We start from the raw sequence: 22041 nt of genomic DNA, 5'->3' as shown, positions 1-22041 counted from the left end.
TAATCCATCATCCTCATTCATTATAGCATGTTCTCTCGGCATAGACAGCGGTGCTTCCCCGTGACAAACCCAAACTTTGTAATTCAGGACAAATCCACGCCTACTAACATGTTCTCTGACCGTAGGTACATCTAAATACGCTTGATTCTTGCACTTCTTACACGGGCACCTAATGTTACCTTGTCCATCTGTGTACGCCGTTTGATTGAACGCCCACTCAAGGAAAAACTCAAGCCCCGTTTCAAATGCGGTACGATCATTGTATCTCGCGTACATCCACGTACGATTATCACTCATTCTTGCAAATTCTAATTGAAAAAAACAAATAAAACATAATAAATTACTTGAAATCTAACAAAATTTCGACAGCATAACCCCACTATCCTAACTACCAAGTGCTCGACTCTACCAGCAACTATAGTGACCATAGTGGTCCTAATTTACTAAGCCTATACTAGGTCTACCCGACCCCCCAATGTCGAAGCAATAATACAATACAAATAAAAGCAATAAAAATCATGGTAATTAAATTAAAAACAATCATTTGTAGGGAGAAGATCCTTAAGAAATAATCAATTTCTATCCCAAAGGGAGAAGATCCTTAAGAAATTGATTAAATCTATCCCACAATATATATATATATATATATATATATAATAATATAACATTTCATAAACACATAGCACATAACATTTAATTTAACAAAATTATCCAACATATATAAATTATTCTAACAAATTAACAACTTACAATATAATTTAAAATTAATCATGCTTCATAATTTAAAATTAAACTAACAACATCATATATTAAATGGATTAATATAATTTAAAATTAATCATGCTTCATATAATTTAGTTATAAACAAAATCTATTATAAATTAATTAACTATATATAACAAATAAATCTATTTAATTAATATATAATTAAATACATAAATAAATTCATAATTAAATAATTAAATAAATAAATTAGAGAGCGTACGGTGGTGGTTTCCGGTGGATGTCGTGAAGAAGGCGGTGAAACGAGGTCGTCGAACTACAATAAATAATATAAGTGAAATTATATAATTATATATATATATAATTAAAATTAATTAAATATATATATATATATATATATATATAGATCTAGAGAGAGAGAGAGAGAGAGTTACCTGCTGGGTCGGCGGCGGTCAGCGGTCGGCGGCGGCGAAGGAAGAGCAGCAGGGGGGGGGGGTTTATTTTCTGTTCGCGTGGGGGGGTTGCGGCGCAGAAACTGAAAAAAGTTGCAAACCCGCTGCCCTATATTTTAAAGATTACCGACGGCAAATGCCGTCGCTATCTAGCGGCGGTAAGTTTGCCGCCGTTAATTGTATTAATTTAATTATTTAATGCGTATTTTAACATTAACGGCGGCATCGCCGTCGTTATCTACCGGCGGCAAGTTTGCCGTCGGTAACTGGCCGGTATATTCGAGAGTACGGGTCGCCTGGAATGCCGCCGTCGTGCCGCCGTTAGCTACCGACGGCAAAATCGCCGCCGGTAGATTTCGCCGGTAAATACGCGTTTTTTTGTAGTGTAGCCCGAAAACCCGATGGACTGGCCCGATTGACATCCCTATTCCTCGTAATGCTCAAATATACATCGACTGATAGGAATGATAATATACACTCTCTGACTCTCAATCACCTCCTTAAAGTTGTTAGCGAGCTAGCGAGTCTTTCTAGGTGTGACAAGTTTATATACGGAGTATATATTATGTTTTCCAATTGAATTACAAGTTGGTTCCACTTTGCTATCAAAAACGAGTACTATATAGATTATATATATTGTATGCATTAATTGGTCGACAAAAGTAAAATTGACGTTATTAAAGATGATAGCTTTTAATTGTCATATTTTATTAGATATAGGGTTATTGCGGTTTAAATACACCAACTTTCCTTCAATTTTGAAATTCAACATGAATTTTCAATTTTTTTATTAAAATACATGAACTTTCATATTTTTCGATTTTTAACACCGATAACTATTCCGGTGAAATTGAATCTGATGTGGCATATCTAAAAGATGACTAGGACTAATTGTGACACGTTAGTACGACATCATTTTGGGCAGTTAAAAAAATACAAAACATAAAAGAAATTTCTCCCCCAAATCTTCGATTTTATTCTACGCTGTGGCTTGTGGGCATGCATCTATTGGTTTTGTTGGGACGCTAGGGCTTATAGACGATCTTGGATTCTTCTTCATCCGACTTGCGAGCTCTGCTGCTATGAAGTTTGGGGTTATTTTTCGGTCCAGCGGCTTGCTATGGACCGGATGGCGCAGATGGAATACGTGTGTGGTGGGTGTGTCATTTCGTCGAACAGTTTGTGGGCGTTATTTTCTGGAGATATGTTGTTATTTGACGATGGTTTTGGGACGTCTTTCTCACCTTTTTTCAGCTCTAGAGTGAGCTTGGAGCTGGGATCGGAGAGGTCGAGTCTTGTTGGTGTCTCCGCGGTGGTCGTGGCTTTGCATACATGGGCTATCGGTGTCGAGAATTTTTATGGGAATTGTTCATATGTAATGGAGAAAAAAAATTGCTTGATTTACTCTTGTTTGAATTGAGGATGAAGATGTTTGTTTTAATTTTTCATGTTTGGTTCCGTTCTATGTTTCATTATGGTGAAGTAGAGATGGTAATATTAGCAAGGAATGCAATGTGTTTAATTTTCATGAGTTGCTGCTGTCACTTGAAAGAATAGATGATGGCATGACAGTTCCTTCATTTATAAACTGGAAAACAACTTCTGCAAAGATGATGCCTCCTTTAGGCTTTAATAACTTTCTTTCATAGCACCAATGACCAATAAGTTGCAAATTTATTAGTGGTAAAATGCTACGAACAGGCTAGAGACTAGCTGCTATGATCTCTTTCAACAGCAGAGACCAGAGACCAGCTGCTATGATCTCTTCCAACAATAGAAATTAGCTGCTATGTATTCTCACCAAACATATATTCTCACCACACCATAACATATATTCATTAAGCCATGAAAAAAGATAGGATGACATAATTCAATATAATACTTACATCCAAATCTATAAAGAACACTCCAAAATGCACTAGAAATTATGATTCTGGCAAGGGCCAAAAAACAGTCAGAAATCTCCTTCTTGCCTGCGTTTTTTAGTGAGAGTTAAAAGTTTAATATTGTGGTTGATATTGTGAAAGTTTTTAAAGTTGTAGAATAGTGACTGGTTGAGAATCTGTAAACTGCAGCTCATGAGGTTGTGAAAGTTTTTTTTTTTTTAGGGAAAGATTGTGAAAGTTTTTAAAGTTGTAAAATACGTGTATCACAAAAAAAAAAAAAAAATGAAATAACAGCAGATATCCATATTAGTTCATTTATGCCACATCAGATTCAATTAGTCATCGGTGTCAAAAATCGAAAAATATGAAAGTTCATATATTTTAATAAAAAATTGAAAGTTCATGTTAAATTTCAAGATTGAAGGAAAGTTGGTGTATTTAAACAGCAATAACCCTTATACATATGAGCTAATTTTGTTAAACATATTCAACTGGAACATTATGCATTCGATGGATCAAAGGAGCTCTATGCAAATATTCACACACGGAGGGGTTTAGTTGCAATGTTTAACTAATAACATTAGAAACTAAAGTATCTCAGCCGTCCATTTGATCTACGGATGAAATTAATTAGGCGGTTAGTTATGGAGTAACAGATTGTAGGAGTCGTCTTCTTCCTTGGCTTGTTTAATTTCATTGTTTTACGCATTGAGAGTTGAGGACATTCAAAAGTTAGCTCGAGTTGTGTGTTGTAATCAAAGTCAGTTTAAAGATTAATAAAACATCTTCTCTTGGCCCGTGGATGTAGATCAATTTGTTGGGAGAATTCGTATTTCATTCGGTCAATTTACCTAACAAGATACGAGATCAAGTGTAAAAGCAGTAAAATGGCCATTGATGTTGAGCTCACAATGATACAAAGTAAACAGTTTTCACTTTGACGTTTAGGGTAGTAGGAGAATAAATATATTTTGATTTTTTTTTTCTTTCTCGTGAACCAGTTAAATTGATGAATTGCTAAAAATTGAAAGTGTTATGGCTTTATAACAAGACTACTGACTACCGGCTAACAGAATCTATCTGTGTTTAAAAAAAATAAAAAATTAAAGAAACAAAAAACAAAAAAACAAGAAAACAAAAACAGATCTCATGTGATACAGATCAATAGTACGTACAACCATGTCATACAATTTCACTTTTTGTTGTCCAATTGCGTCTTTGACATTTTATAAGATTTTTAATGATTAAATTTTATATCATTTCAAATATGCCCAAAATCTAACGAAGGAATCATTTTGGTGCTAATAATATGCTTTCTATAACCCCTAATCATTGTTGAAATACATAAAATTAAATAAACGTGATTCGATATTTTGGAGCGATTTCTAGATGATGAAAAGACTTCAAGATGGCTGATTATTCTTGGAACAACTGGAGCATTCCGGAAAAGCGAGATTATTGCATTATTTAATAATAAAAAAAATATTCTACTAGCTAAGTAATTTAGCTAGAAGTCTCCTGCAATATTATTGCAATATGATTTAATAATAAAAGAAAATCATACTAGAAGCTTAGCTTTGTAATAATTTAGTTAGTCACTTTGTAAGGGTCGCGCGTTAATTCAAATTTCATCAACCTCTTGTGAATTGTATTTTTATTTATTTAATTATTTTATTTTATTTATTCTAACTTGATTATTAATTTAAATTTCTTAATTATTTTATTATCATATATATTATAATAATTTATTTTTTCATGAAAAATAAGAACAATGAATAAAATCAATAAATTGTACAAATAAACAATATAACTGATGAATAAACGTATCTATTTAATATATTGAAAATTTCGAATCCTCCAAGAATATTCAAACCCCATATCAAAATACTTGTTCATAAAAATTATTGACTTGTTCATCAAAATAAAATGACTTGTTCGCGATTATTTTAATAAATTATCAATTTTCACACTACTTGTGAATTGTTAATAGATTCTCTCTATATATATATCTAAAAAGGGTACTTTAGCTAGAAGTCTCATTTAATAAAAAATTGTATTAGAGGTTTAGCTTAGTAATTTAGCTAGAAGTCTACACCTAGAGTCCAAGACAATTGCGTCATCTTAGAAAAAAAAGATTATACTAGCTAGCCTATCATCTCAAAATGGTACTTTAGCTAGAAGTCTCACTTAATAAAAAATTATATTAGAGGTTTAGCTTAATAATTTAGCTAGAAGTCTACACCTAGAGTCCAAGACTATTGCATCATCTTAGAAAAAAAAGATTATAACTAGCTAGCCGATCATCTCTCTCCCCCCGGCTAGCACACGTGATCGGAAAAGTCTATGCAGAGTTGCGCGCGCCGCGCACCTTACCCCAGATTAGAACACGTGTAGCAAGAACAAAACCCACCGAGTTTTGTACCGAATTACCTAGACCGGTCCTTTAATGTAAATAGTGCCGGTCCATTTTCCTTTTTTACTAAGGGAGTGTTTGATAGGGTATATTAGATGAGATAACTTATATTTCTCGCCTTAACTCTCGGTTTGATAGACACTGTAAATAATAACAAGGGCCCGCATCAAAACCAAAGCCCGCTGCAAAATCACTGTGCGGCCGAGAAAATACAACCCATGCCCACCCCCAGTTGAATAATATCGATTTGCACAGTGATTGAGATTAGATTTGAATTTTACATTTTTATCCCTGAAATTACTTCAAAATCGGAGGGGTGTACAAATTCTGCTCTATTTTGCTGCCTCCTTCGACAAAACAAAGCCGAGCTATTTAACATTGATCCAGCTGCGGCGGTGGAGTGTTGGGGAGCGGCGGAGTCGACGAAAACATTGGGGACAGTGAAATCAACAGAAAAAAAAAAGCAATAATTTCGGCTATTTTTGAAAAGAAGAAAGAGGTGGGTGTTGGGGGTGTGAGCCTGTGAAGAAAAAATGGGGTGGGGGCATTTGTATGCTTGAGAAGAAAGGGGCAGAGACTTTCAAAAAAAAAAAAAAAAGGAGCAGAGGGGTGGAGGGCACTGCGAGCCTGAGAAAAAGAAGAAGAAGAAGAAGGGGGGGTGTAGGAGGGGTACGTGTTCATTCATTAAAGATGGTGGGGGTTGGGAAAGGACACGATATATAGGTAGTTGTATTTTTTGTTTTTTCTTTTTAATTATTATTTTTAATATTAAGGTTAAAAAGGTAATTTGCTTATTTATTTATTTTTTTGAAATAATTTATTAATTTAATCTTAAGTTATATATTGTCTATCAAACAAAAAAATTAATTATATCAAAGATTCTATTTTTACTATCAAACACAAATATACAATACCTATCACTCATTATCTACGATATTTATCTTGACTTAAATTATCTTGCTATATCCTAAAAAAACTATCAAACGGGGCTAAGGGAGTGTTTGATAGGGTATATTAGATGAGATAACTTATATTTCTCGCCTTAACTCTCGGTTTGATAGACACTGTAAATAATAACAAGGGCCCGCATCAAAACCAAAGCCCGCTGCAAAATCACTGTGCGGCCGAGAAAATACAACCCATGCCCACCCCCAGTTGAATAATATCGATTTGCACAGTGATTGAGATTAGATTTGAATTTTACATTTTTATCCCTGAAATTACTTCAAAATCGGAGGGGTGTACAAATTCTGCTCTATTTTGCTGCCTCCTTCGACAAAACAAAGCCGAGCTATTTAACATTGATCCAGCTGCGGCGGTGGAGTGTTGGGGAGCGGCGGAGTCGACGAAAACATTGGGGACAGTGAAATCAACAGAAAAAAAAAAAGCAATAATTTCGGCTATTTTTGAAAAGAAGAAAGAGGTGGGTGTTGGGGGTGTGAGCCTGTGAAGAAAAAATGGGGTGGGGGCATTTGTATGCTTGAGAAGAAAGGGGCAGAGACTTTCAAAAAAAAAAAAAAAAGGAGCAGAGGGGTGGAGGGCACTGCGAGCCTGAGAAAAAGAAGAAGAAGAAGAAGGGGGGGTGTAGGAGGGGTACGTGTTCATTCATTAAAGATGGTGGGGGTTGGGAAAGGACACGATATATAGGTAGTTGTATTTTTTGTTTTTTCTTTTTAATTATTATTTTTAATATTAAGGTTAAAAAGGTAATTTGCTTATTTATTTATTTTTTTGAAATAATTTATTAATTTAATCTTAAGTTATATATTGTCTATCAAACAAAAAAATTAATTATATCAAAGATTCTATTTTTACTATCAAACACAAATATACAATACCTATCACTCATTATCTACGATATTTATCTTGACTTAAATTATCTTGCTATATCCTAAAAAAACTATCAAACGGGGCCTTAGCTGTTTACTTTTTCCATCATTACTTTTGTTTTACTTTTTGTATCAGCTTTTCTCTATTTTTGGTTTGAATTTAATATGTAATCAATAAAAATTGAATGATAATTTTGCATTAATGATAAAATTAAAGGTTTAAAGTTATTTAAAGATTACAATTAAAAAAAACCTCTCTCCTATGTCATCTTTTGTTATATAGTTATATTTTTAAATTCGTTTCTTTTATTTTTTTATTCTTAGTTATATTTTTCAAGTCGATTTAAAGACCATTTATCATTAGGGGCATTGTCGAAGAATTACTTGTAATAAACTAATTATCTATTAAATATTGTTGAAGTTGTTTTGAAATCATGTTCAGCATATGCGGATTAGTAATTCAATTATTTATATAGGCGTGGTTTATGTCATAAAGAAATGAAGTACTATGAATTTAGTATATACTAGAAGAAAGAGTGTACACTATACACATAATTAATGTTATAATATTTGATTAAATAAAAAAATATAAATATAATAATTATTATATTTAATTATTTCAATTAACAATTTGATCTATTCAATTCTATTATCTCTTACAATACTTTTTTAGTTCATAACTTTTATTAAATACTTCCTCCATCCACTAATTCATGACCTAAGAGATGAAACACAAGTTTTAAGAAAAAATATGTACTCCCCCCATCTCACAAAAACATGAACATTTTTTCATTTTGCGGTGTCTCACAAAAACATGAACATTTCCATTTTAGTACATTACCATCTTATCTTTTATCCCTTCTTTTCATACTTATTCACAAAAAAACCATCATAGCCCACCAATACTTTTTCTTAATTCATTCATTATTCTCATAACACTTTTTAAAGTGGGACTCATTTTACACTCACAATAATTTTCAACTAACATTTCTTAAAACTCGTGCCACTCCAATTATTCATGTTTTTGTGAGACGGATGGAGTATTTGTTTATTAGTTGAGTGGAGAAAGAGACCCACAAAGTATATTGTTTAATAGTTGAGTGAAGAGAAAATGTATTGTTTATTGAGACCAATCAATTATAAAATATATAAATAGTTACTAAAAATGGGTAGGACATGAATTAGTGGACGGACCAAAAAGAAAAATGAGACATTAATTGGTGGACTGAGGGAGTATAATTTATTGGATAAATATATTTATTTATAAACCTTATCAATAGCTATAAATATATATCGCATAGATTTAGTGTAATATGTAATGAATTAATATATTCATTTAAATATATAATTTGTAAAATAATTTTAATTAAAATAAAATATATAATAAAGGTCAAATTGGTAATTCATATATTATGCCCGAAGTTCTTTTTATATTAGTATAGATTATTTTATGTTAAATTCAATATTTTAGTCACTTATGTTGGCCCATGTGATATATATTATGATGAGGATTGGTACGTATTTATGCTTTTGTCTTTAATAATTTGTAATTTGTCGACTTTGTGCATAATTTTTTAGATATTAAGCATGTTTAACTTGAATAAATATATTTTCCTTACCGAAAATCAAAATGTTTAAAGAATGTGAGAATACTCATTTTTAGGTGGTGAAAAAGTTCTTTAGCCGTTTAATTTTCAGTTTTAAGTACGAAGCCGTGGGAGGGCCAACCGGAACCGACGGTTCGACCCTGAACCGACCCGGTGGTCAACGGTTTTGGCCCGAACCGTTGACCACCGGGCCGGTTCAGGGCCGAACCGCCAGTTCATCCGGGCCGGTTACGGTTCAAAGGATTCTCAGCCCGAAATCGCCGGGTCGGCCCGGAACCGCCGGGCTCGGTGCGGGAGTCGAGGACAGCTGGTGGTCAGGGGGCGCAGGGGGCGCAGGCGGCAGGGCTAGGGCGCAGCTAGGGGCTAGGGCCTTGATTTTAGTTCAAATTTCAAATTTATTTATTTATGGGTTATTGGCTTCTAAATACATGAACTTTAGGCCCATTTTGGTTTTTCCCACAAACTTTAAAAATTGTCAAAAAATACACGAACTTTATTATTGTAGTAATTTTCCCACAATTTCAAATTGTGCCCAGATTTAACCTGACGTGGCATACCAAAAATCTGACGTGGCATGCCGGAAATCTGACATGGCATGCCGGAAATTTGACATGGACAAATCATAAACAATAAAAAATCAAAAATCAGGAATTTCATTCGACAAAATGGAAAAATACGAACCATTGAAAGGTACTTAAATGGCATTGAAAATCCAAATAGTAAGAGCATAGCAGAGACGTAGCAATACGTACCAGAGAGAAGGTTAAATGTTAAAATACCCAAAGTCAAAATGGACCCCATATTTGTTTATCAACTTACAATTAGAACAATACGTACCAAAGACATAGCTAACAAGAGCATCTAACAAAAAACAATAGCATTTCTAACAAAATCATGAGTTGCCTAACATCCAAAGACATAGTAGTTTAGATGCATCTTAATGTATTGCATTACATTATCGATAAAAAATCTTGCACAAGCTGAGCTCTTTAGTTTTTGCTTTCTTGAGTTGACGTGCCAGCATTTAGGCTCGAAGCACATTTCCTTGAAGTCATTCCGAGTGAGGTAGGGGGGTTGACAAATGTGGATTTTGTTTGTGTTGACATTCTCGTATAAATGTTTCCACTGTCACAAATTAATACACCACAACCTTGTCCAGCTTTCTTTTTTTCTTGTACAAGTACAGCTTTGTCTGTTCGTGGCCTTGAATTTGGAGTAGATGCTCTGGCTTTTTCAGCACTTAACAAACCACTTTCTGGTACTTGTACTTTGCGAGGTCTGCCTCGTTTTCCCTTCAACCAAAAAGAATGAATTGATAGTCAAGTACATAAAGAATATAACAGTTAAATTAAAAGAAAATTTACCTGTGTCGCGGTCGGCTTCTCAATAGGTTGATTTTTGCATCCTCGGCTATTATGCCCTTGTTGAAAACACTTTTGACATGTCATTTTACAAATTTTCCTAAGCCTGTTTGAATTTGAAGGGTTCGTTTCTAACGGGTCTCTTTTTCTCTTTTTCTTTGGCCTACCAGGCATCTTCTTCACCAAAGGTGGTTTGACAGGATACCCCTCTGCTCTTGGCCACATCTTCTCACCATTCAATGGTGGCAACCCATATGCATAAGCATCCTTATATTTAGCCAAAGAGTAATACTCATGCACATAACCAGCAACATCTTCTTTGAGGAAATTAATCACAGCACATCCATGAGGACAAGGAATGCCTGTTATATCCCATTGTCTACAAGTACATGACCTAGTCCCAACATCAACTACAAATCGATCCTCATTTAAATCTACCTCAAATTTTCCCCCTAAAGCAGGATGTGTGATACAAAATCGACTATCCATATTCAACTTATCAAGTTTCTTTCGAATAGATGGACATAGTAAATCATTGTTGCCCCTCACCTCTTCCAATTTCCTATATTGCCTCTCCATTAGAGATGTTCTAATCTCCTCCAACATGTGAATCAAATGCTTTCCTCTGGCATTAAGTATATAACCATTGAAGGTTTCACTAACATTATTCAGAATCATATCACAAACTACAGCAGGTTCAATGAATGCCTTACAAAATTTCTTAGGATCTCTTCCTATGAAATCTTCATGAGCTACAGCATTTTCCTTCTCCATTTCTTGTAATGCCAAATTATACTCCTCCAAGTATGTAGCCCTAACCACTTTCCAAAAGATATTCTTCAATGTTGCCCCTTTGTGGGTTTTTTTTCCAATTAGAATAGACATGACGAGCACAATTTCTGTGTGTAGCAAATGGGGCTAAATCTTGAATTGCATTAATAAGTCCCTGCAAAATAATAGAAATTTATGAGTTAAACATTTAAATTGTGCATAAGATTTGTTTTAGTTTAGCAATGTACCTTTTGTTGATCACTTATAAAAGTGATCCCAAGACCATCTCGCAGGCCCAATTCCTCCATCAAAATCTGCAAAAACCATTTCCAACAGGCTTCATTTTCCACTTCTACCACGGCCCAAGCAATAGGAAACATCTGATTCGTTTCCATCTTTCCCAATAGCACATAACAACACTCCTCCCAAATAAGTTTTTAGGAATGCCCCATCCAGTCCAATCACTCTCCTACATCCAACATTAAAGCCCTTTTTCAGTGTACTAAACCCAATATAAATTCCCTTGAAAATAGCCCCAACATCCAACTTTAGTTCAAATCTTCCTTCTCTGTCCACCCTAAGTAACTCTAGTATGTAACTCCTAAGTTTAGCATAGTGTTGCTCCACCGAGCCTCTTAACTGTTCAATTGCCTTATCTTTTGCTTTATACAATTTCCAGATTGTTGTATGGCAAGCATATCTTTCCAGAATGTCCTTCCCTAACTCTTTCACTGTGATCTCCGGCCTAACTCGAAAGACATTGAGATATTTTTTAGCTATCCAACTAGAACTCACCTGTTTATTTCTCATAGCTCTAGGACAAGTATGAACCCCCTCAACAATCTTAATAATAAAAGAGTCATCTAATGTCACCAAGCTCCCATAACACCTCCACTTGCAAGGTGATGTGCAATATGCTTCCATTTGATTCTTAGTTACCCTTTTGAAGTGAATTTGCCATCCATTCTCAATTGCATTAGTTTTTAAAGCCTCTCTAGCTTGATATCCATCCTGAAACTTCATCCCAATTGTGATTCGAAGATTTTTATGATCACATTTGGGATCATAAACAATCCTCTTGATTTTTTGTCTAAACCTTTCTCCTTCGTCATCAGTTGAAGATGAATATATATCTTCATCAGAGTTCTCATAATCAGAGAAACCCCCTTCACCTGTAGAAAATCCTAATACATCATCCAAAATGCCCTTCGTAGAATTACCCCTCACACTTTTAATTGCTTCTAGGTATTCATCATCTTCCGAATAAAGCACTTCTGCACTCATATTATCATCAGTAACTTCTTCGCCATCAGAAAACACATACTCTGAGTCATTCTCTTCCCCACCATTAGATTCATTTTGCAGTTTATTGTCATCTACATTACCCTCAACTTTTTTCCCACCATCAACATATATATGAAGCACTTCATTTCCATTAGAAACATGTGATAGCATTTGCATCACATCTTTATCATCCTTAAGGCTTTTAAACACTTCAAGTCTTGGTACTTTGTAGACTAATCGTTTCCAAGAAACATACCCCAGCTTTTGGATTTCCTCTTCTAAATCTAGAAATCCAAATCTATCTTGATCAAAGTCAAATCGACCAACAAAATTGCCCCCTAGCGTACAATTTTGTTGGGCCTAAATCAATTAAAGTCCCTCCATGATGAATGTACAGAGCGAAAAAAGGACTGTGAATGCACAAATTAATCTCGTATCAGCATGTTATTAAAACCACATAAACCCTATTAATACCACATAAACCATCGCTTTAAAAAGTTCGAGGATCAAATACAAATTAAAAAAGCATATACCTGTCAACCATTAGTCCACGTTGAGTCTATTTTCCTTCCCCTTGAATAATCCAAAAGCTTGACTATTTCTTGAAGAATCCAAAAGCTTGTCTGCGTGCTTGTGTTTTTTTATGTCTAGTGTGTTTAGTTTAACTAAAGAATTTTGTGGAGTTTGTTTATTTGGTGTGTGTGCGATTTGTTTATTTATGCTTTATATAATTTCCATCTCAACAATATATACTTTTGCTTTTTTTCCTGTTTCATTTTAATTTTTCCACGTAATTGACAATTCATCTAATTTTTGCCACGCGGGATGCTATGTCAGCTATAATTTCGCCGGAAATTAAATTGTGGGAAAATTACTACGGCGAGTAGATTTAATGATCAATTATTCGAATGAGAGTATTGATAAAGTACTGATGCATACTCTTTTATACACAGTTCTAAAAGTTATTTTAATTAATAATCAATTAATTGAATGATAGTTATGATTAACTTTTCCTTTTCTATATAGAGTAGATTTAATGATCAATTATTCGAATGAGAGTATTGATAAAGTACTGATGCATACTCTTTTATACACAGTTCTAAAAGTTATTTTAATTAATAATCAATTAATTGAATGATAGTTTGTACAAAGTTGGTATGTATGTAATTGTAATTTATCATTTTAAAAATAATTTGTTACTTTAATTAGTTAGATGAGATTATTGAACAAGTATTTCTTAAAATAAATTAAGATACATAGTACACTACATTTGCCCAACGAAGTTTAGAGTAGTATTCATTTTCGAATTGTCCCACGAAAATTGAGCACTTTCTATATATGGTAAAAGTTTTTCCCTTTATTCATCTTTCACTTTTTCACCTACCACACTTAACACAAAATATAAGTAACTCATTAGATCTCGTGTCGAAAAGAAATTGCTCAAGTTTCGCGGGACAGAGTGAATAATAGTTACATAATATTCTATTAATAACATTTTATATATAAAAAAATAGAAACATATAATTTGAAAAATTAAAATAATATAATCAAGAAAAAAGGAAAATTAAAAAATATTGAAATAAGGTTATAGTTTCAAGAAAAATATCATTTTCTCGTCAGAGTTGCTAGCCTTGTAATAAAATAAATAAAGGATAAAGTGGCATCCAAGTTGTTGCATTCTTCACTTCATAAATAACACACTCATCTAATATTTTCTAAAACTTGTATCCCCAAAAATAATGAATACTTTAAAGGAGGGAGTATAAAATTTGTAGCATATATATAATATACTACACACATTTTAGCTTTTCTTTCATTAATCATCCACAGTTTTTTTTATTTCTTACTGGCTTTTGTCTTACATTGTGGCCGATGGCCAAACATTCAAAGAAATTTTTTTTGAGCTCGTACACTTCATTTTTGTGCATTTTTTTAACAATCACTTAATATAATAGATAATTGTTCGCATTTCAATTAATTCAAATTAGATTGAAAGCGTATAAAGATTATTTTTATGCATTTTTTTTATATTGTTTCATCTTCTAAATAAATAAACTAATTTTCATTGTTAATAATTAGTAATTTTACTTTTAAACTTTAGAATTGGCTCAAATTTAACATTAAAAATTAACTAAGCAAGAAAAAAGGATAAAAATAACATAAATGTAACAAATCAATGTGTTAAGCAATTAATATGGATAGTTGGATACTATAAACAATATATTACTATATTTTTTCTGTATTTCTTATTTATATACACACATATATAGATATTAAATAAAACAAAACATATACATCTATATTAAAATAATAAAAAAAAAACTCAAAAATTGGGAGGATAAGAACATCATCTTCTTTGGCAGATCCATTTGCCGATCGTCCTATCTTGCAGCTGTCTCGGCACAATTAATAATTTGGATTTTGCATGAAGCAAAGGAAACTAATGACAATTTCTTAAATATATGTACGGACAAAGTAGAATTAGGTAGGGGAATGCCAATTATCCTCTACTTAATTAATACTACAATATATTAAGTAAAATATTTTTCAATTAATGTTAAGTGACACTGCAGAACGCTAATAATAATAATAGTACTCTGCAGAACGCTAATAATGACATGCAAAAATATATACTACTGTATTATTTATTATTAAAATGATAATCCAAAACGATAGTGATAATCTCTCTTAAAGAAAAAATGATTAGTAAGATCACAAATATTCTAATAATTAATTTCTATAAATGGTAGATGGGCTTCTTAGACCCTATACCAACTTTATAAATTTGATTTATGTGAAGCCCATATAGTAAAGTCTCCAAGAAGTTCAAATTTTAAGTCCAAAACCATTCTGCTTAACCACAGATTAAATCGAATTGAATATCTAAATCAATTCGAACCTTCTTATCTGTGGTTTCACAATCTTTTCTTGCTATTAATTGTAAACACTATGCAGATAATTCATTTCGGATTTAAGTAGTCAAACCCTGTATATATATTGATTTTATGTCAGTTTAATTAATTTCTTAATTTTTCCATTATATATATATTATACACTAGTGGTAGACTTTTTTTTAAAAAAAATTCTCTATGGGGACGTTTGATAGACGAGATTAAATTGGTCCAAGATTACTCAAAATTGATTTGGCTCGAGATCAATTTTGTCATAGGGTAAGCCAAGACTCATAATCTAAGACTATTCCTATATGGCATTCTCCTGAGATCGAATACCGAACTGTATCTACTCAACCGAACAAAATATTAGTATAAGATTAATCTAATTTAATCCTATCTAATTCTTTAAGCCGAATAACATTTATTATTATTATTATTATTATTATTATTATTATTATTATTATTATTATTATTATTATTATTATTATTATTATTATTAGATGTAAAGAATTGAAGGAAAGTCATGTTTTAATTCATTCGTTTTTCATCAAATTTAGAGTAAAAATCTATATGGTGGTTGGTGGAGGATAAATTTGAAATGCCTAAATGAAATATCAAAATTATTGATCTTTATATCACAATCACAGATTGATTTGCTCGTACTAACTAGTACGCCAATCCGTGCGGTGCACGGCGAACTTAAAATTAAACGACAAGTTTAAATAAATAAATGTAAATATTAAACAAAAATAAAATATAATAAATGTAAAATATGGTTTAAAAATAAATACTAATTACTCAATAAAATCTTGAATTCAAAAACATAATTTTCAATTATGTATAAAGTGTAATACTAATAATTATAGTTATTAAAATTATTTGATAATAAAACTTAATATTACACATTATTATTATTATAGAGTATTTCACATAATAATAAATAAAAAGTAGTAAAATTTTAACAAAGAGAAAGAAAATAAAATATTTTAAATTTTAATAACCTATTCATTTTAAATTCATTTTTGATAATTTTTATATCATATTAAAGATCTTCTGACGAACTCAAACTTAAAGTGCACATTGAATATTTTTTCATAAATTAAATTTGACGAGAAAAGAATTAAAATTATAAATAAAAAAAATAATAAAAGAATTGATGGAAGAAGAGAGAAAAAAAAATAAAGGGAAAAGATGGAGGAAGAACACCCCTCTTTTATTAGTTTTAAAAGTTCACCTGTTGAACTTTGCAAAAACATTAATTGTTTGACTTTCTATCATAATGATTAGCGTACGAATTCAATCCATCATCGACCAATGGCCAATCTGCTTTTAGCTAGAGACATGGACACTTGATTTTATATCTAAATAAAATCTGACAAATCAGATACTTCCGTGTCAACATGCATGTATAATTTCATCGTCTTCTTCTTCTTCTTTTTTTTTTTTTTATATTTTTTTTAATATGTATAATTTCATCTTTTATACTCCCTCCGTCCGTCAAAAGTATTCCATTTTGGCTGAGCACGGAGTTTAATAAAATTGGAGATGATGTTGATGTAGTGGAGAAAGGGTCCCACCACTTTATGAGATATGTGGTTGAGATTGAATTTGGGGTGGGTTTTTTGTAAATAAAGAGTGTTTGTAAGGATAAAATATAAAGGTGGATGGTGGGACCATGGCTTAAAAAGGAAAGTGGAATACTTTTTGCGGACGCCAAATATAGTAATTGTGGAATACTTTTGGCGGACGGAGGGAGTAGTATATTGTATTTTTCAATTTTATTTTATACATCGATAGGGCCGTAAACAAGCCGAATTGAGATGAGTCGAATATTAACAAATTCGAGCTCAGCTCGTTTAAATATTTGAGTGTTCGAGCTCGATGAGTGAACCGAGCTCGATCTCGGCTCGTTTGATACTCGATAATATTGAAATAAGCTCGTGTTCGGCTCGTTAGATGTTTGAGCACGAACTTGTTAAAAATTTAGAAAAACTTCTTAATTAGTATGCTACGGCCTAAGCTCGAGCTCGACTTGTTTAAGGCTTATGCATTAACTCGATTGAAGGCTCAATTGAAGTTCGTGAACAAGCTTGCAAACATGTTCACGGACAATCGAACCGAACATATTCGCGAGCTCAACGAGCCGAGTGCTATCAGGCTCGAGCTTCGAACGAATTTCTTTGAGCTGAGTATCAAATAGCTTATGAATCGCTCTGTTTATTTACAGCTCTATCCATCAATGTATACTACCCACATAGGTTGGATTCATGAATAATAACTTATATAGTATATTAATTATTTTAAGTAACTTAATTATATAAGTTCAGCCAACAAATACTCTCTTAGTGCGTTTCATTTGGCAATAATTAGTTATTCTGTAAATACTCTCTTAGTTCATCAGTGCTCTTTTGAATAATGGAATCAATTTGTTTATATTTGAAGGAAATGTTATTAACAATTGAATTTAATAGTTATTATATATATATATATATATATATATATATATATAAAGGAGAGTTCAATAGAAACGCAAATATAAACAGACTATAGAGTCTTAATCTCAGCCATTGATCTTATCTAATCTAACAGTCAGCGTTCGTTCGTTCAACGTTCAACGCGAAATTGTGTTGAATATAAAGAGGGTTCGAATCCCTCAGCCACCAAAAGTTCAACAAATTATTTGTATGTTCAACAACATTTACTGCCATGTTCAATGCATGTTCGATGTTTCTGATGTTCTTGTATAAGCTATGTTTCTGTATAATGCAACCTTTTATATATATATATATAGGGGAAGGCTAAAATAAGAACGCTTCTTAAAATATAAATTAGGAACCATTTTCAGCCCTTAGATCATCAAGATCTACGGTTGATTCATCACCTTGTTGGATAAATTCATGGTCCTGAGTTCGAATCCCAAAGGTAGCAAAAAATTATTTTTCGCAATTCATGCCTTTATACAGTTTATTCATGCGTGTTATACATAAAATTCATGCATTTTTGCTAGTTCGTAATTCTTAAAATAAGGGTGGTTTATTGAATAACCGCCCCCTATATATATAGGGATGGGATCAAGTGAGAATTACATCTTTTTGTGAGAATGGGGAACCAATCACAGCCCTTTACTTGGACATGAACAACGATTGTTCAACATTAAGTCATGAACATCATTGTTCATGTGCTTATGTTCATGTATTTTATGTATTTGTTCATGGTTCTCCATATGAACATCGTTGTTCATGCGTTTTTGTTCATGTATTTTATGTATTTGTTCATTGGTTCGCACATGAACATCGTTGTTCATCAGTTCACACATGATCCTCTCCCTATATATATATATATATATATATATATATATATATGGTTGGAATTTAAAGTACCCACTTTGGTTAGTTATCTTACAAAAGTACCCACCCATATAAAATGTCTTATAAAACTACCCACTTTGCAATTGATGGTGATAGGCTTGCATCGTTTTCCGTAAAAGTTCTTACACTTTTCTTACACAAGTACACTTGTGTAAGAAAATGTGTAAGAGAGGTAGTTAAATATGACTCTAAATCTGAGGAAATGACATTATTTGCTAACTTAAGTCATTATTTGTAACCCTAAAATGCCTTAAGTTCGAAAAAATAAGGACAAGTTTTCATGTTATTAAACATGTATAAGAAAGTTGAAAAAAAATTAAATGAAGCGTATTATGAAACAAGTTTTTTTTTGAAGCTAATACAACAATTACCCGCCTGTTAATCGTAGCCGTTAGACTTAGCCGTCTGGAAATGGATCCCAGCGGCTACTGTGACCGGCTAGGATTAACAGGCGGGTAAATACTTAATTAGCTTTTAAAAAAATTCTAGTTTCATAATACTCTTGATTTAAAATTTTTAAACAGACCTAATTTTTATTATTATTATAAACTTAAAGGGTGATTGGACAATTCACGGGTATAATGCAGCTTTATAGGGGGCAATCTCTTTGCAGTAAATTCACGCTACTGGAGTATAGTTTATTTGATTGAATATGAATTAATATTGTAACACATAAAATAATAGCAAATAGTCGATAAAAAAATTACAAAATCATATATTATGAATCAATGAATCATAATACACCTTCCAACCCAGTACCCGCCAGAAATATGTAGCCGGATTCCGTAGCCGTGGGTAAGAAACTACTCACGGCTACATCGGACGGCTACTAAGTACTGGCGGGTAAGTTATTAAATGTCTTTACAATAATTTTTCATATCATTTTATATAATGTTCGTATTTTTTACCCTTAATTTACTACTATTTCTTCTATTTATACACGAAAACTTAAATTTTTTTTTAATTATAAGCTTAAAGGGTGATTGGACAATTCATACGGCTACAATGCAGCTTTATAGGGTCTATTTCTTCTTTGCAGTAAATTCACGAGAAGGAGATTGACAAAATAAACTCAATAAGTCTAAATTTATTTAGTTTATTTGATTGGAATATGAATTAATATTGTAACACATAAAATAATAGCAAATGATGGATAAAAAAATTACAAAATCATATATTATGAATCAATGAAACATAATACACCATAACACCAATTACCCGCCAGAAATATGTAGCCGGCTGCCGTAGCCGTGGGTAAGAAACTACTCACGGCTAAAGCGGAAGGCTACACGTTTGTGGCGGGTAAGTTATTAAATGTCTTTAAAATAATTTTTCATATCATTTTATATAATATTCGTATTTTTTACCCTTAATTTACTACTATTTCTTCTATTTATACACGAAAACCTATTTTTTTTTTATTATAAGCTTAAAGGGTGATTGGACAATTCATACGGCTATACAGATAGGCGAGAATCGCGGAAGCTTTATTGGGGGGATATACACGGCTGTATCTCAAATTCACAAGGCAATTTAAGGCTTGTTTGACCAAGAAACCCATTTACATGTATAAGAATTAGAACTTTTAACCTAGCCGCATTCCATTTTGAATTCACGGCATCAGTTTATTTTTTGAGAGAGAGTGAGAGAGAGAGGCAGCCGAGAAAGAGAGAGAGAGGAGAAAGAGCATCGGGTAAATTTTTGAGAAAGAGGAGAGCATTCCAAACCGAAAGTAAATTGGAATGATTTTTTTTTTTTTTTTGCTTTGTTTTCTTGTTTGTCCATGTTTGAATGAGAATCATTTTTTTTGAACTTCAAGGAGAGCATTCACGATTTTTTCAACGTCCGAAGGCATACACCATGGCTTCTTCTTCAAATCAAGTAAGTATCCTATTTCGTTGATTTTAAATTCGTGAATTGGGTTCGTGAATTATTTTGGTGAATTTGTTTAATTCGAATTACATGTGTTCGTGAATTGGGTTCGTGAATTGGGTAGTTATTTTGTTGTAGTCATTTTGGTTGTAGTTATTTTGTTGTAGTCATTTTGTTTAATTATTGGGATGGAATTTACTTATGTTGGGACGAAAATAATTAATTATTGGTTGTATATTCATTTTGGTTGTAGTCATTATGTTTAATTATTTTGTTGGGACGAAAATAATTAATTATTTTCGTGAATTACTTATGTTATTTTGTTGTAGTCATTTTGGTTGAATTAGTTATGTTATTTGTGAATTACTTAGTATATAAATTGATTTAGTTTAATTTTAAAATCATTTCAATAATTTAAATAAAATACACAACCAAAGAATTGAATTGGGTAGTGCATAAATTGAAACTAACGAGAAGATCCTCTACATGTACATAATTATTTTCGTGAATTATTAATAATAATAATAATTCTATTTGGTTGAATTACTTATGTTATTATTAAATTTTGTGTTATTTTTCTTAATTAATTATATTTTGGCTTTTTAATTGATATATTTTTGATATTGAATAGATCGGTTATCGGAGGCCCAAAACAATAAATCGCCCCGGGACGCAGATCAGTTCTTACTACAAGACCAGTTATTTGTCCCTGGTACCCGAGCGACTGAGGGAAATAGGGGGCGACGCACTGGAGACTACGTTCAGGCAGGGTTGCTTTGGACATTTGTTGGATTGGGATCCGGGCAACAGGTGCAACATGGCATTGCACCATATTGTCTCTCGTCATTTGCTGGATAGTGACGATGTGATGTGGTTCTACATCAACGGCAAGAAGGTTTGCCTTGATCACGCCGCTTTCGCTATTGTGACCGGATTGCCATTTGGGCCACATCGTTTCGATCCATCAGCCTCCCACAATTTGCAAAGCAATGTAGCCTACACACGAGTTTGTGGCGGGCAGCGCTTGTCAGTTCAGGAGTTGGCAAACATTTTTTTTGATCAGTGGACGGAGATTGTCGACCCCGACGGCTCGGTAGCACTGCGTGTGGCCCACCTGTTGGTGCTACACGCATTTGTTTTGGGCGTGGATTTGCCACGACCCGTGGAGATCTGGACGTGGGCTTTGGTGGAGGACTTGTCGGAGTTCTCCACATTTCCTTGGGGTGCAGCGGCATATAATCGCTTGAACTACAGGATGAAGAAGATGTCGAAAGAATGGAAGTACCACTTCTATGGGCCTTCTTGGGCTCTATATACTTGGGGTCTTGAGGTTGTTCCCGGCTTGGGCAGAGCCGTCGCTATACATAATGCCGGGATATTACCTAGATTCAAGAGGTGGAGCTTCTTGAGTAAAATCAAAGAAGATTTGCAGCCCCTATTTGAGTCACCGGTAATAATTTAAGTGTTTATTAGTTAATTATATTTGATGTTATGAATATTAATCATCATGTACATATATTTTTTATTGTAGGAGAACGGGCTTTATGAGTTGCAGCCCGAACAGCGGGAGGCGTCGACGCA

General features: G+C 32.8%; 2 protein-coding genes and 2 long non-coding RNA genes across 4 annotated transcripts; 1 reads left to right on the top strand and 3 right to left on the bottom strand.

Annotated features, from left to right (window-relative positions):
* Nucleotides 1-23: 23 nt before the first annotated feature.
* Nucleotides 24-1556, bottom strand: LOC130994698 (uncharacterized). The gene is made up of 3 exons (XR_009091885.1): nucleotides 1158-1556; nucleotides 986-1039; nucleotides 24-308 (listed from the first exon to the last, which is right to left on the bottom strand). It is a non-coding gene; the product is annotated as an uncharacterized LOC130994698 (long non-coding RNA).
* A 362-nt stretch (nucleotides 1557-1918) lies between these two features.
* On the top strand, nucleotides 1919-2746 carry LOC130994680 (uncharacterized). The gene is made up of 2 exons (XR_009091874.1): nucleotides 1919-2329; nucleotides 2430-2746. It is a non-coding gene; the product is annotated as an uncharacterized LOC130994680 (long non-coding RNA).
* A 7056-nt stretch (nucleotides 2747-9802) lies between these two features.
* Nucleotides 9803-11045, bottom strand: LOC131010195 (uncharacterized). Its single transcript, XM_057937616.1, has 3 exons — nucleotides 10275-11045; nucleotides 10061-10202; nucleotides 9803-9813 (listed from the first exon to the last, which is right to left on the bottom strand). Exons 1-3 carry the CDS (start codon nucleotides 11043-11045, stop codon nucleotides 9803-9805), a joined length of 924 nt encoding a protein of 307 aa, XP_057793599.1.
* A 40-nt stretch (nucleotides 11046-11085) lies between these two features.
* Nucleotides 11086-12812, bottom strand: LOC131010184 (uncharacterized). The gene is made up of 4 exons (XM_057937614.1): nucleotides 12801-12812; nucleotides 11421-12686; nucleotides 11291-11356; nucleotides 11086-11217 (listed from the first exon to the last, which is right to left on the bottom strand). The coding sequence occupies exons 1-4, from the start codon at nucleotides 12810-12812 to the stop codon at nucleotides 11086-11088; spliced, it is 1476 nt and encodes a 491-aa protein (XP_057793597.1).
* Between the last annotated feature and the right edge of the window lie 9229 nt (nucleotides 12813-22041).

This window comes from Salvia miltiorrhiza, chromosome 1, assembly GCF_028751815.1.
Source record: "Salvia miltiorrhiza cultivar Shanhuang (shh) chromosome 1, IMPLAD_Smil_shh, whole genome shotgun sequence".
Taxonomy (NCBI): domain Eukaryota; kingdom Viridiplantae; phylum Streptophyta; class Magnoliopsida; order Lamiales; family Lamiaceae; genus Salvia; species Salvia miltiorrhiza.
This window is presented reverse-complemented; position numbering and strand designations above follow the sequence as displayed.